The sequence below is a fragment of the Populus alba genome, chromosome 17 (genome assembly GCF_005239225.2).
Source record: "Populus alba chromosome 17, ASM523922v2, whole genome shotgun sequence".
NCBI classification, from domain to species: Eukaryota; Viridiplantae; Streptophyta; class Magnoliopsida; order Malpighiales; family Salicaceae; genus Populus; species Populus alba.
The window spans coordinates 4,276,678-4,292,126 of NC_133300.1; the positions used below are offsets into that span (position 1 = coordinate 4,276,678).

The following is a 15,449-nucleotide window of genomic DNA, read 5'->3' on the forward strand; positions in this document are numbered from 1 at the left end:
TATATATATTTTAAAATTAGATTCATGATATTCATTTGATTTTTGATGACCAAGTTGTTATTTAAAAAAAGTAATTAAAAAACAATGAAATAATTCAAATATATAATCTCTTGCCTTTGTGCTAGAAATATAGTTATTTTCATTATTACAAGTTTTAATTTAGAGTTAAGTTGAAAATATTTAAACCAAGTAAAATACAACATTTAAGGAATTTAATGAGACAATTTAAATAGAACCACAATAAATAATATATACGTTAAACATTAAAGACTTAATCCTTGCCCTTATTTATTAATTTTAAACTTGTTTATATACCCTATATTAAGATCGGCATTAAATGAATTTTAATTCATCAATAAATGTCATATTGCACCCCTTTTATCATCTAAGCGTACATATATATACATGTACAAGTATATGATTCATTATCAAAATAGAATTTTAGCACCAAATTATCTAAAAAAATCGCAATGACAAGGTCTAACAACATTTCTTTCCCGGTGCTTCTGTTCTTGGGAATAACATTAATGGCCTCTCCTATCTTTGCCATCCAGAATGAAGATGAATCAACCGAAGCTAAATATATTGATAATGAAAATCTAGCTGCATCACCGGAAAGTTCTACAGAGATTTTGCCAGGATTTTTGAAAAATTGTGCAAATACAATTTCAAAGTCTTCCGGAGACAAAGTCTTCAATTACATATTTGAGGATGAAAAAATCCTAGACTACGATACTTGTAGTGAAGTCACAGGATCCGGTAAAGAATGCCACGATGCTATGGTGAAATATGTTGCTGAAGGACCGGTGTTCAAGGCTAATTACAATTTTTATTTGAAAAGGGGCGATTACCTATATGATATTTGCTTGGATGTGTTCGTGGGTTAGGGCACATATTTCCTTTTCATATTTTTCAATATCAATGGTTTCCTATATTGATTCTTTCAATATGATATAATGAAATAATATGTCCAGATGCGATTCTGGTTAAATTAATTTAATATCACTTGTATTAAAATTAGTGTCCTCTCATCATTAAAATACTAATGATCACATCTAATCATATTTATAAAAAAAGAAGAAAAACAAAGGTGTTTTATATTTATTTCTATAATGACGTTTTAATTTATTATTGTTGGATGTAAAGACAATAAGATATTCTTCAAATAAAGAACTCTAAACTTATAGAAAATGGTTATTTTTTTAAAGTATTTTGAATTGATTTTATGAAAATGTAAATAGATATTTGCAAAAATCCAAGATTTAAGTTTTAAAGAAAAAATATATTTTTAGGTAAAATTAACTTGCTATTCATGTATTTTTTGTGTGACAAAAACTAGTTATTATTATTAGCAACATAGTTTTTTGAATAAAAACTAAAAAAAAGTAACATTATTAAAAAAATAAAAAAGTTTTTTTTAATCAAAACTCTCATTCTTATACATGTTATTTTGTTTTATGAATTTTTTTTTGTTTTTTATCAACAATATTATTTTTAAATAAAAACTTATCATGATCACCTTAGTTTACAAGTGGAATGCTCATATAACATAAATTACTACCCTGTCATATTGTTTTATTTTTCTTAGCAAGTAGTCTATTTAATTATGAAAGTTGGTAATTTATCAAGAAAAGCTAAGAACTCCATCATCACTCCAAACTAGAAAGGATATCTAGCGAGGAAACAAGTGGATCAGACTGACAAACATCACTCAAAGTAGCTCTGAAGACAAAAAAAATAATGAACGATAAGTAGACTAATTCTTATTTAATAACAAGATTTTTATACAAATTGTTGATTTAGGAAATAAACATTAATATAAACCCATGAATTAATCGTGATTCACTTGTATAAAACTACTTGTTGAGGATGTGTACACCCTTAGGATTAGTTAGGCCTTGGAACGGATATTCATTGCTAATCCAGCTATAAAAAAAACTACAGTTGTAATTTGTATTTATGCATTTTGTAGAAACTGGTTATGTTCAAGGGAATTAGATCATTGTTTTTCTTAAATTTGATTCGTAGGATTCCTTTGATTTTTGACAACCTTGTTGTTGTTTCTTTTTAATTAAGAGCAATGAAATAATTCAAATATATATTCTCTTGCCTTTGTGCTAGAAACATATTTTTTTGCCATTATTATAAGTTTTAATTTAGAGTTAAGATGAAAATATTTAAACCAAGTAAATAACAACATTTAAGGAATTTAATAAGACAGTTTAAATAGAACCACAATAAATAATATATACGTTAAACATTAGAGACTTAATCCTTGCCCTTATTTATTAATTTTAAACTTGCTTGTATACCCTATATTAAGATCGGCATTAAATGAATATTAATTCATAAATAAATGTCATATTGCACCCCTGTTATAATCTAAGCCATATACGTGTATATATATAGATGTAGGAGTATATGCTTCACCATCAAAATAGAATTTTAGCCCCAAATTATCTAAAAAGATCACAATGACAAGGTCTAAGAACGTTTCATTCGCGGTGCTTCTGTTCATGGGAATAACATTAATAGCCTCTCCTATCCTTGCAATGGAGAATGAAGATGAATCAACCGAAGCTGAATATATTGATAACGAAAATCTAGCTGCATCACCAGAAAGTTCCACGAAGATTTTGCCAGGTTTTTTGAAAAACTGTGCAAATACGATTTCAAAGTCTACCGGAGACAAAGTCTTCAATTACATATTTGGGGATGAGAAGAGCTTGGACTACGATACTTGTAGTGAAGTCACGGGATCCGGTAAAGAATGCCACGATGCTCTGGTGAAATATGTTGCTGAAGGAGCAATGTTTAAGGCTAATTACAATTTTTATTTGAAAAGGGGCGATGACCTATATAATATTTGCTTGGATGTGTTCGTGGATTAGGGCACATATTTCCTTTTGATATTTATCAATGTCAATGATTTTCTATATTGATTCTTTCGATATAGTATAATGTAATAATATGTCCGGATGCGATACTGGTTAAATTAATTTTACAACACTTGGTATTAAAATTAATGTCCTCTCATCATTAAAATAGTCATGATCACATCTAATTATATTTATGAAAAAAAGAAGAAACAGAAAGGTGTTTTATATTTATTTCTATCATGAATTTTTAATTTGTTGTTGTTGGCTGTAAAAACAATATGATATTCTTCAAATAAAGAACTCTAAACTTATTGAAAATTTGATTTAAAAAAAAGTATTTTTAATTGATTTTATTAAAATCAAAATAGATATTCACTAAAATCCATACTTTAAATTTTAAAGAAAAAATATATTTTTAGGTAAAAATTAACTTCTTACTCATGTATTGTTTTTTTTTTGACAAAAACAAGTTATTATTATTAGCAATATAGTTTTTTGAATAAAAACTAAAAACAAGTAACATTATTAAAAAATAAAAAAATTTTCTTTAATTAAAACTCTCTTCTGTTATACGTGTTATTTTGTTTATTAACAATATTGTTTTTAAATAGAAACTTATCATGATTACCTTAGTTTACAAGTGGAATGATCATATAGCGGAAATTACTTCCCCATCATTTTTCTTTTAATTTTTCTTAGCAAGTAGTCTATTTGATTATAAAATTTCATAATTTATCAAAAAAGCTAAGAGCTCCATCATCACTCCAAACTAGAATATCTAGTGAGGAAATACATGAATTAGGCTGACAAACATCACTCAAAGTAGCTCTGAAGACACTTGGTGGATCTATAAGTAAAAAAAAAAATGAACGATAAATAGACTAATTCTTATTTAATAACAATACTTTTATACAAAATGTTGATTCTAGGAAATCAACTAATATATATCAACACTCATATAAATTCATGAATTAACTGCGGTTCACTTGTATAAAACTCCTTGTCGTGGATGTGTGCACCTTAAGGAATAGTCATACCTAGGCACAAATATCCGTTGCTAATAAAAAAGAAAAACTGCTTCAGCCATATAAGTTGTAATTTGTATTTATGCACTCAACATAAATTGGTTCTATTCATGTGAAATATATTTTTGTTTTTCATATATTTGATTCTTGTTTGTTTGTTTTTTTTTAATTAAGAGCAATGAAATAATTCTAATATATATTCTCTTGCATTTGTGCTAGAAACATATTTATTGTCATTATTATAAGTTTTAATTTAAAGTTAAGAAGAAAACACACACACACACACACACACCCACACACACACCATGCAAAATATAACATTTGAATAGAACTACAATAAATAATATGTAAGTTAAACACTAGAGACTTAATCCTTGCCCTTATTTATTAATTTTAAACTTGCTTTTATTAAGATCGGCATTAAATGAATATTAGTTCATAAATAACTTTCATATTACACCCCTTTTATCATCTAAGCCATATACGTGTGTATATATAGATGTAGGAGTATATGCTTCACCATCAAAATAGATTTTTAGCCCCAAATTATCTAAAAAGATCACAATGGCAAGGTCTAAGAACGTTTCATTCGCGGTGCTTCTGTTCATGGGAATAACATTAATAGCCTCTCCTATCCTTGCAATGGAGAATGAAGATGAATCAACCGAAGCTGAATATATTGATAACGAAAATCTAGCTGCATCACCAGAAAGTTCCATGGAGATTTTGCCAGGTTTTTTGAAAAACTGTGCAAATACGATTTCAAAGTCTACCGGAGACAAAGTCTTCAATTACATATTTGGGGATGTGAAGAGCTTGGACTACGATACTTGTAGTGAAGTCACGGGATCCGGTAAAGAATGCCACGATGCTCTGGTGAAATATGTTGCTGAAGGAGCAATGTTTAAGGCTAATTACAATTTTTATTTGAAAAGGGGCGATGACCTATATAATATTTGCTTGGATGTGTTCGTGGATTAGGGCACATATTTCCTTTTGATATTTATCAATGTCAATGATTTTCTGTATTGATTCTTTCGATATAGTATAATGTAATAATATGTCCGGATGCGATACTGGTTAAATTAATTTTACAACACTTGGTATTAAAATTAATGTCCTCTCATCATTAAAATAGTCATGATCACATCTAATCATATTTATGAAAAAAAAGAAGAAAAAGAAAGGTGTTTTATATTTATTTCTATCATGAATTTTTAATTTGTTGTTGATGGCTGTAAAAACAATATGATATTCTTCAAATAAAGAACTCTAAACTTATTGAAAATTGATTTAAAAAAATTATTTTTAATTGATTTTAATAAAATCAAAATAGATATTTTGTTAAAATCCATAATTTAAATTTTAAAGAAAAAATATATTTTTTAGGTAAAATTAACTTCTTATTCATGTATTTTTTCTTATAAACAAAAACAAGTTATTATTATTAGCAACATAGTTTTTTTGAATAAGAACTAAAAACAACTAATGTTTATTAAAAAATAAAAAAGTTTTCTTTAATTAAAGCTCTCTTTTCTTATACGTGTTATTTTGTTTTATCAAAAATATTTAGGTTTTATTAACAATATTTTTTTTTTAAATAAAAACTTATCATGATCACTTTAGTTTACAAGTGGAATGCTCATATAACGGAAATTACTACCCCATTATATTGTTTTATTTTATTAGCAAGTAGTCTATTTGATTATGAAATTTGATAATTTATAAAGAAAAGCTAAGAGCTCCATCGTCACTCCAAATTGGAAAGGATATCTAATGAGAAAATACATGGATCAGACTAACAAACATCACTCAAAGTAGCTTTGAAGACATTTGTTTGATCTAGAAGTAAAAATAATAATGAATGATAAATAGACTAATTCTTATTTAATAACAAGACTTTTATACAAAATGCTGATTCTAGAAAATCAACTACTATGTATAAACACTCATATAAACCCATGAATTAACCGTGATTCACTTGTATAAAACTCCTTGTCGAGGATGTCTGCACCTCAAGGATTAGTCGGGCTTTGGCATGAATATTCGTTGCTAATCAAAAAAAAAAAAAAAATTGCTTCAACCAAATAAATTTTAATTTGTCTTTTTGCACTTTGTAGAAATTGGTTCTTTTAAGGGGAAATATATTTTTGTTTCTCTTAAATTTGATTTGCAGGATTTCTTTGATTTTTGATGACCTAGTTGTTGTTTCTTTTTAATTGAGAGCAATGAAATAATTATAATATATATTCTCTTGCCTTTGTAGTAGAAACATATTTATTGTCATTATTATAAGTTTTAATTTAGAGTTAAGAAGAAAATATTTATACCAAGCAAAAGACAACATTTGAGGAATTTAATAAGACAGTTTAAATAGAACAACAATAAATTATATATAAATTAAACATTAGAGACTTAATCCTTGCCCATATTTATTAATTTTAAACTTGCTTGTATTAAGATCGGCATTAAATGAATATTAATTCATAAATAAATGTCATATTGCACCCCTTTTATCATCTAAGCCATATACGTGTATATATATAGATGTAGGAGTATATGCTTCACCATCAAAATAGAATTTTAGCCCCAAATTATCTAAAAAGATCGCAATGGCAAGGTCTAAGAACGTTTCATTCGCGGTGCTTCTGTTCATGGGAATAACATTAATAGCCTCTCCTATCCTTGCAATGGAGAATGAAGATGAATCAACCGAAGCTGAATATATTGATAACGAAAATCTAGCTGCATCACCAGAAAGTTCCAAGGAGATTTTGCCAGGTTTTTTGAAAAACTGTGCAAATACGATTTCAAAGTCTACCGGAGACAAAGTCTTCAATTACATATTTGGGGATGAGAAGAGCTTGGACTACGATACTTGTAGTGAAGTCACGGGATCCGGTAAAGAATGCCACGATGCTCTGGTGAAATATGTTGCTGAAAGAGCAATGTTTAAGGCTAATTACAATTTTTATTTGAAAAGGGGCGATGACCTATATAATATTTGCTTGGATGTGTTCGTGGATTAGGGCACACATTTCCTTTTGATATTTATCAATGTCAATGATTTTCTGTATTGATTCTTTCGATATAGTATAATGTAATAAAATGTTCGGATGCGATACTGGTTAAATTAATTTTACAACACTTGGTATTAAAATTAATGTCCTCTCATCATTAAAATAGTCACGAACATCTAATTATATTTATGAAAAAATAAAAAAAACAAAGGTGTTTTATATTTATTTCTATGATGAAGTTTTAGTTTCTTGTTGTTGGCTGTAAAAACAATATGATATTGTTGAAATAAAGAACTCTAAAATTGTAGAAAATGAATTATTACTAGCAAGTGTATTGGCATAATATCCTTGGCCTTTTTTTTTTTATTTTAAATATTTTTAATTGATTTTATTAAAATCAAAATAGGTATTTGTAAAAATCCATGATTTACATTTTATAGAAACAAAATTTTTTGTAGTTAAAATTATCTTTTTATTCATGTATTGTTTTTTTTTTGAAAAAAATATGTTATTATGATTAGCAACATAGGTTTTTGAATAAAAGCTAAAAACAATTAACATTATTAAAAAATAAAAAAATTTTCTTTAATTAAAACTCTCTTTTTCTTATTCATGTTATTTAGTTTTATGAAAACACCTTTCTTTTTTAACAACAATATTGTTTTTAAATAAAAAACTTATCATGATCACCTTAGTTTAAAGTGGAATTCTCACATAATAGAAATTATTACCCCATCATTTTGTTTTATTTTTCTTAGCAAGTAGTCTATCTGATTATGAAAGTTCATAATTTTTCAAGTAAAACTAAGAGGTCCATCAGTACTCAAAATTATAAAGGATATTTAGTAAGGAAATACACGAATCACAAACATCACTTAAAGTAGCTATGAAGCCACTTGTTGGATCTAGAAGTAAAAACAATAATGAACAATAAATAAACTAATTCTTATTTAATAACAAGAATTTTTATACAAAATGTTAATTCTAGAAAATCAATTAATACGTATAAACACTCATATATATATATATATATATATATATATATATATATATATATATATATATATATATATATCATGAATTAACCATGGTTCACTTACAGGAAACTCCTTGTTATGGACTTGTGCACCCTCAAGATTAGTGGGGCCTTGGCCGGATACTCGACGCTAATATGAAAAAAACTGCTTTAGCCATATAAGTTGTAATTTGTATATATGCACTTTGCAGAAACTGGTTCTGTTCAAGGGAAATAAAATTCTTTTTTTCTTAAATTTGATTCGCAGGATTTTGTTGATTTTTGATGACCAAGTTGTTGTTTTTACCCTTAATAAATAAAACAAAATAAACATATATTTTTTTAATATCTCCCCTCAAACTCACAATTTGGCAACTACAAGCATCAATCGTTTGCTAATAAGAAAACAAAAATGTGAAATAAAATACGACTTGATAAATAAATCTGCAATCTACAAAGAAAAAAGAAATAAAAGGCAAAGTAATGGTGTCATGCTTTAGATGATGACGAGTAAGATGACAATCGATCTCAATATGCTTAGTTAGTTCATAAAAAATCGAGGTCTGAACAATTTGAATAGAACTCTAGTTGTTACAATACATAGTAATAGAATAAGAAAGAGAGGCTCTATATCTACAAGTAACCAATGTAATCAAATAATCTCTTTGGTAGTAGATGTCATGACATGATATTTTGCTTCGGTTGAAGATTGAGAAACAATAGATTGTTTCTTACTCTTCCAAGAAATAAGAGAATCAACTAAAAAAATATAGAAATCAATAACAAACTTGCGATCTATGAGATCACTCTCATGATCAGTGTTAGAGTATGCACGTAACGCTAGGAAAGATATGGATAAAAGTAAAAGACTCTAAAAGACTGTATCCTGAAAGTATTGCAAAATACGAAGAAGAGTTGCCCAATGAACCATTGTAGGAGAAGCAACAAATTAACTAACAACATGAATAACATATGTAATATTTGGATGAGTAATAATGAGATATACCAAGCTCCCTGTTGTTACCCATTTTTAGGTTCTAAAATAAAAAAAAAGAGAAAAATAAAAAAAAATTTTGAAGAAAAAAAAATATAATAGTGAAAAGAAAACACAAGGGCGCCTTAAAAATGACAAAAGATTGGTTGAGAAAGTTAAAAAAATACAGAGATTAGAATTTGACAATATATATTTTTTTATTGATGTGAGCTCTGTTGGCAAAGAAAATTCAATTTGAGAAAAAAAGTTCAAAATCAGATGTTTAAAGACTTGGTTAGATTTTGTTGAAATATTAATTGAGTTGATGAAGGGTTTGATTGCAAGAAAAATTAATTTTTAAATCAATTTAGATTTTAATTGAAAGAAATTAAAATGTGAGGGTCGAATTACAAATTTTAAGAGTTAATTTAGTCAAATCAGAGGCTTAATTGCATAAATATTAAAGTTTGATGGACAATTAGAGACTTGATTGGAGAAATATAAAAACCAAGGACCAGACTAGAAAATGCACATAAATATAAGAGCTGGAATTGACTAAATTGGGGGTTAAATTGAAAAAATTGAATGTTTGTTGATCAATTAAGGCTAAAATACATAAATTCAAAACCAATGATCAAAGTGAAAAAGATGGTCAACTTCAAGGTTGACATTTGAATTTTACAGGAATGCAATTGAATTGATTCTTAAAATCAAAATTTCAAATGAGAACTGGATTGAACAAATCAACAATTAAGAACTGATTTGGAATATGAAACTGTTTAACGCCCTTTTCTTTTTAATTAAAAAATGCGTTATATATATATATATATATATAAATTCAAAACGGTGTTGTTTTGAACGGGTTGCCCTGAACAAGCTATTCAATGGCTGCCTAGCTACCCTACACTGTACCATAAATGGACAGGGGTAAAGTAGTTTTTTCTCCCTCTTTCTTCTCTTTATAAATACCCCTTTCACCAGGAGGTGGAGGGAGGACAAAAAAAAACTAAAAGAATAAGAAAAAGAGAGAGGAAAGACTTCCACACCTGCAAGTAATCGACAACTTAATTTAGCATATTTTTCTTTGAGGATGATGAGTAAATTTTATTATTATACAACACACCCTTTCAAATAAAAGTCCATCAGGTTAGAGATCTGCTACTTAATTTTTAAATCATGTGAAAGTTACTTTAATATATATATTTTAAAATTAAACTTAATTTTTATAGATAAATTAATTAGGATTTAATAATTTGTTATCTTCAAAACCATATTGTTTTTATATAAAGAGTACATAAAAAGTAGGAACGCGAAAAGAAATTGCTATGGTTTAGATTTTATTTATTTATTTTGGGAACAGTTGACATTGCACAAGTTGAGAAGCTGTGAAGGGCAATAATCTTGTAATATAATTTAGACATTATTCTTCAATCGAGAATCAGTGAGGGAAATAATCTCAGGGTCTTGTTGAAAAAGGATCATGTTCTTTTCCTCTGCAGTCATCCATACTTCAACTCCACCATCTATGGTGTCCAGCAAGTTCACCAAAGGTACTGGCTTATGGGGACTGCTCACCCATGCAGGCTTCCCCCAGCCAAAATCCACTTCATAAATCGGGAAACCACACCAGCTAGTAAACGTATACACATCTATCTCACCTTTGCTTGCTTCCTCATTCCATTCACTGAAACTCCCTGCTGCTCCCAACAACAAATCATCATAGCTTATTGCGTTTCGGCAATCCGAAACGGCATCCCTTATCGCCTGCCTTACCGGAATGACCAGGTCAGGCAACCCCATTTTGCTCTCGTCTGCCTCGAATCGAGCCATCGTAACCATCAACATGTTTCCGAAGCAATTTGGTGGTAGTGGTAATGCTGACCTCTTTCTCATTTCCACTCCATGAATTAAGGCAGATGGTCTCAGGTATCCATGCTTAAGTTTAGCCACCTTAATCAGAGCCCTCCATACAATTGCAGTCACTACTTGGACTCGCGAAGGTTGGCCTTTCCCTCCTTCCAAATCATCATCTCTTGTTCTGGCAATCACTTGCAGGTTGGCTACTGCAGACCTGCTAAACACAAAAGTTCTTGTCACGACCCTAGCTCCATTTTTAACCGGAGTTGCTTTCAGGATTTGAGTTGTCTCTCTTGTCGGAAAGAGGGATGGCAGAGCAAAACTCGGTCGGGGCACTTCAGCAATACCAACTCGACTTGTTGTTGCCCATCCATTGACAAATGAGGTTAATGTCGCTAAATCACATATCTTGTGTGAAACGCGCAAGCCGACAGCCAGTCCACCGCACTCGAAAGTGCTTACTTGCACAGCTACTAATGGACTTGTGGGTGATGCAACAGGATACGGAAGAAACTGATTCAACTGCTCAGGCTGCAACTCCCCGTTTAAAATTTGAGAGAGTCGTCCACTTACTTCAGCTTCCAAATATTCTACCCCTTTGTCGTTGCAATCGATCAACAGCTTTTCTTCATCATATCTCCCTGCCACCGGATAGTAGAGGTTTAAGATTTTGGATAATGATTCCTCCAACTGCTTTCCTCTTTCGGAATGCTTGGCTCCTTGAATGTTTTCGTCAGCCGGGTAAAAATATGTTAATCCTACATAAACTGGAGGAAGAAGCTGATCCAAGGCCGATATTTCGCAGCTTCTAAGGTGAGGTGGGGTTGAAGATGATGGAGTAATGAATTTCCTGGAAACAATTTCAACCCTCATGTTCTCCAGTTGTGTGCCAGGTTGAAGAGACAGATCTTCTCTTGGCTAGACCTTGGAGTTGTAGACAAGTTTCATAAATATTATAGCAGTTTGAACTTATTATTTGTACCTTAATAGATTAAAATGAAGAAATTTGTAGGTTTATTCTTCAGTTGAATTTTCAATACCTTTAAAGTTATTAAATTAGGAGTTTTCTTTTGATTACTAATTACTTTTAATGTTACATTATTATTCTTCATATTTGATTTTTTTATCTTCATTATTTTAACAGTACTAGGAAAATGTCAGGTTCTTGATAATCATTCTTATTTTCTATTAGAAAAAGAAAAACCAGAAAAAAGATGAAAACTGAAAATAGAAAAGGAAAATTGTTTTCCGTTACGGCCATTACATTATTTTGCAAACAAAACAAAGTTATTCTTAGAATTCCATATTTCAATCCCTCAAAATCCCACAATTTTCTTTATCAAATCCCATAGACAGGAAAATCAGTCAAAGAAACACAAGTACAGGTGAAAGAGAAGCTACAAGAAAGAAAAAAACCATGTAGTTGCAACTAAATAGAATTTTATAAAAACTGCTTGAGATCAATTCTTATAACTTATTCATCACAACCACATAGACAAAATGATTGATGCACAGATAACTATATCGTTCAGAGTTATGCCTCAATCAAGATTTTGCAATGTTTCAAGCATGTTGATTGATGGGTGAACGCATGAGTTGCAGATACGTAGCATGTTTCTCCAGACTAACCATTATAATAAAAACTAAATAGTATGGAAAAATCACTACAGATGAAGAAACTTTTTTATTATAAATTGTAATAGTAGTTTCATTTTTAATTTCTTATTTTATTTTTTCACAAGACATTTTTTTGGTTGTTTTTTTTTTTTTTTCACTCTCATAACAACTAAACTAAAATGTACAATTATTCTATATTTATTTGTGTTTGCTTGGGTCAAGCATAGATTAGGACTGGCATACAAACCCGCCAGACCCAAGCCACTAAAAAATATTCTCTATGCTCTTAATATTTTCTTTTTACATTTTAAAAAAAATTATTGACCCGCTGTGGAGTGCAGACAAATATACTAGTATTATATATAGAAAGTCAGAATTGGGCAAATTTGAGTTGATAAGAATAACATTTGCATTCATCTTATACGGTGACAGCATTGCTGCAACACCAGGGTGAACAATGAGTTAATCTGGAGAGTATGAGAAAAGAAGAGAAGGTTCCACCCATCCATTTGAAATATCCATGTCCTATCATAAAAATGCATCACTTGCAAGAGCATACTAAATCATACCCTGCCAGTACTTCATATTACTAGTTTGCTATACAAATCAAGACTGCTAAAAAAGGAAATTTTTGTCTTCAAAAACTTCCATAACTTATTGTGGCGCCTCCAACGACATTTGCACTAAAACATAATAAACCTGAAAGCTAGAGCCCCCACCCCCCCACAAAATCACTGAACTCGCATGGATTACAAATTCGAAAACAAAGCAATATCCTATAACTACATTTCTAATTGCTGTGTCAGTTTCTGCTTCCGATGAAGAGACAAAACAGAGAACAACAGTAAAAAACATTGTACAACTAACGGAGTTGAAGAAGTAATAGCTAAGTACTTACACCAAATGCTGAGACTATGTATGCTGCATGAGCTCCTGCTCAATAGACTCAAATTCTTTTAGATTTTCTACCGCATTTTTAACTTTCTTGGATAGCTTCTCACTGTGATCTTCAACAATTTTCACAAATGCACTTAGCTGTTCTTGATAAGTGGCACATAACCGCTTCTTATTTCTCAATTCAGCAGTTAATTCTTGAATTTTTTTGTCCTTTTCATCCTACAAGGTAAAAATAAAACAATACTCAGATCACGTCAGATATGCAGATATTATCCTTCCACAACCTCAAAGCATTAGAAATCTTCCTTCCAAGCACATATTAACAACATCCCAGTTTGTTAGTCTGGTTTCTTGAATAGCATGTGATGCACTGAATTTTTACACTTGTATTTGTCAATCATGAAAACCAAAAAAAGAACAGAGAAAGTGAAAGTTCAAGGAATTAATTATTTTCCTTAGAAGCTTATTTAATTACCAGAGAGAATAAGGCTACAGAATCACATGTCAAAGGCATATAGAGTTGGTAAAGCATGGAAGCAGCATGCATAGTTAAAAAACAGAGAGGAAAACTCACCAACGTTTGACGAGCTTCACGTGGAGCCACTACAAGTGGATGATTATGGTCCTTTACAAATTTTGTTATCACCCATTTTCCAGACTTATCAAACTTAACATGAATCATCGCTTTACAACCTTCTCTAGTACTTGGTCGTGGCTTTCGAACATTTCCAAATTTCCCTCGAATGCTTACACAATAACCCTCCTTATTACACCCAAGTCGCCTGGCAAGAATCCTCCCATCTCTTTCAGAACGACGACAAGACATTACACGCATTACAAATCCTATCCGCCGGGCATATTCATCGTAGAATATCTTGGCAGCATCTTCTGATTCAAACTCCATGCCCTCATGTGGTTCTACAACCATATCATCACCTTCATGTTCAACCAATTCACCACCATGTTCAACCAATTCATTTCCAATAGAGCTCTCTGCTATATCAATCCTCTCATCTACATCCACTGCCACACAATAACACAATTCAATATTACCTTTAAACCCATTTAAAATCCCTTATTCATCTTTAAACATGAAGCTCAAAATTTGACAAGAATAAACCAAAAACAGCATAATTCACTCTTCTCTACAGCAGCTAAAACCAAGTAAACAATAAATTAAACCGCCCAACAAAAAAAAAAACCCAACTTTTATGTCAAGAGCATCATTCAACACTATACAAAACATCAAGAAACACTAACAACAACTGTTTCATTTCTTCTTGTTTTCTCTCTTTCATTTTCCTCTCTTTTCTCAGAAACCAATCAGACCATGCATTAAAACAACATCAAGAAACCACAAGATTTATTCTTTCTTTTCTCATACCACAACCCAATGAAAAAATGAAAAAAAAAGATGGACTCTCTATAGCATTAAAAAGTAACAGTGAGCTATACTTTGCATTCAAAAACACAAACTTTTTGTATGATTCAATAAAGAAAAGAAAATTAAAGATGACCCAGAGAGAGAAAGATTGCAACTTACTTGATGCAGCAAAGATCAGAGAGACCCGGAACTGAGAAGGGTATGGCAGGTAATTTCGAGAGTTTAGAGAGGTATTTTTGGGTTTTGGTGAGTAGGGATAAGATGGATCAGAGTCTAGAGAGAGATGATCGTGAAACTCAAGTGTTTTGATGCCACCAGACAAACATGAATAGATCTGACAACATGTCGTTTTTAACATGAATGACATGCCAGTTGTCGTTGAATAAGGGTTTTTTTAGGCAAGCTATAAATTTTTACCCAAAAACAATTTGCTTATCAATTCTATCCCAAAACAATTTGGATTTCTCAAATGGGTCCTGCTTCCAGAATTCCTTGTATTAAATTAACTTACTTAAGGTATAAAACTCATAAATAAATTGTTTGAGAGCAAAATTGAACCTAAGTCAAAGAAACTTGTGAATATGAAAATTTGCCGCTCAACTGAACCTTGGAACATAATTATCAAACTTATCTCAAAACTAGGATCATGTGTTAATCAGTTCAAGTAATGTTATTGTTGGAGAGATAACTTGGATCTATGTTAAAATAACTTTGTTTCATTAAAAAAAAAATAAACACAAGTTTATTTCAAGACAATGTTATTATTATTTTTTTTATAAAAA

General features: G+C 30.2%; 2 protein-coding genes across 2 annotated transcripts; both read right to left on the bottom strand.

Moving 5' to 3' along the window:
- Nucleotides 1-10,270: 10,270 nt before the first annotated feature.
- Nucleotides 10,271-11,934, bottom strand: LOC118038596 (acetyl-CoA-benzylalcohol acetyltransferase). Its single transcript, XM_035044997.2, has one exon. It carries the CDS (start codon nucleotides 11,640-11,642, stop codon nucleotides 10,326-10,328), a length of 1,317 nt encoding a protein of 438 aa, XP_034900888.1. The 5' UTR covers nucleotides 11,643-11,934; the 3' UTR covers nucleotides 10,271-10,325.
- A 927-nt stretch (nucleotides 11,935-12,861) lies between these two features.
- Nucleotides 12,862-14,989, bottom strand: LOC118038555 (protein FAR1-RELATED SEQUENCE 5). The gene is made up of 3 exons (XM_035044941.2): nucleotides 14,827-14,989; nucleotides 13,858-14,306; nucleotides 12,862-13,502 (listed from the first exon to the last, which is right to left on the bottom strand). Coding segments are annotated over exons 1-3 (654 nt in total). The 5' UTR covers nucleotides 14,828-14,989; the 3' UTR covers nucleotides 12,862-13,298.
- Between the last annotated feature and the right edge of the window lie 460 nt (nucleotides 14,990-15,449).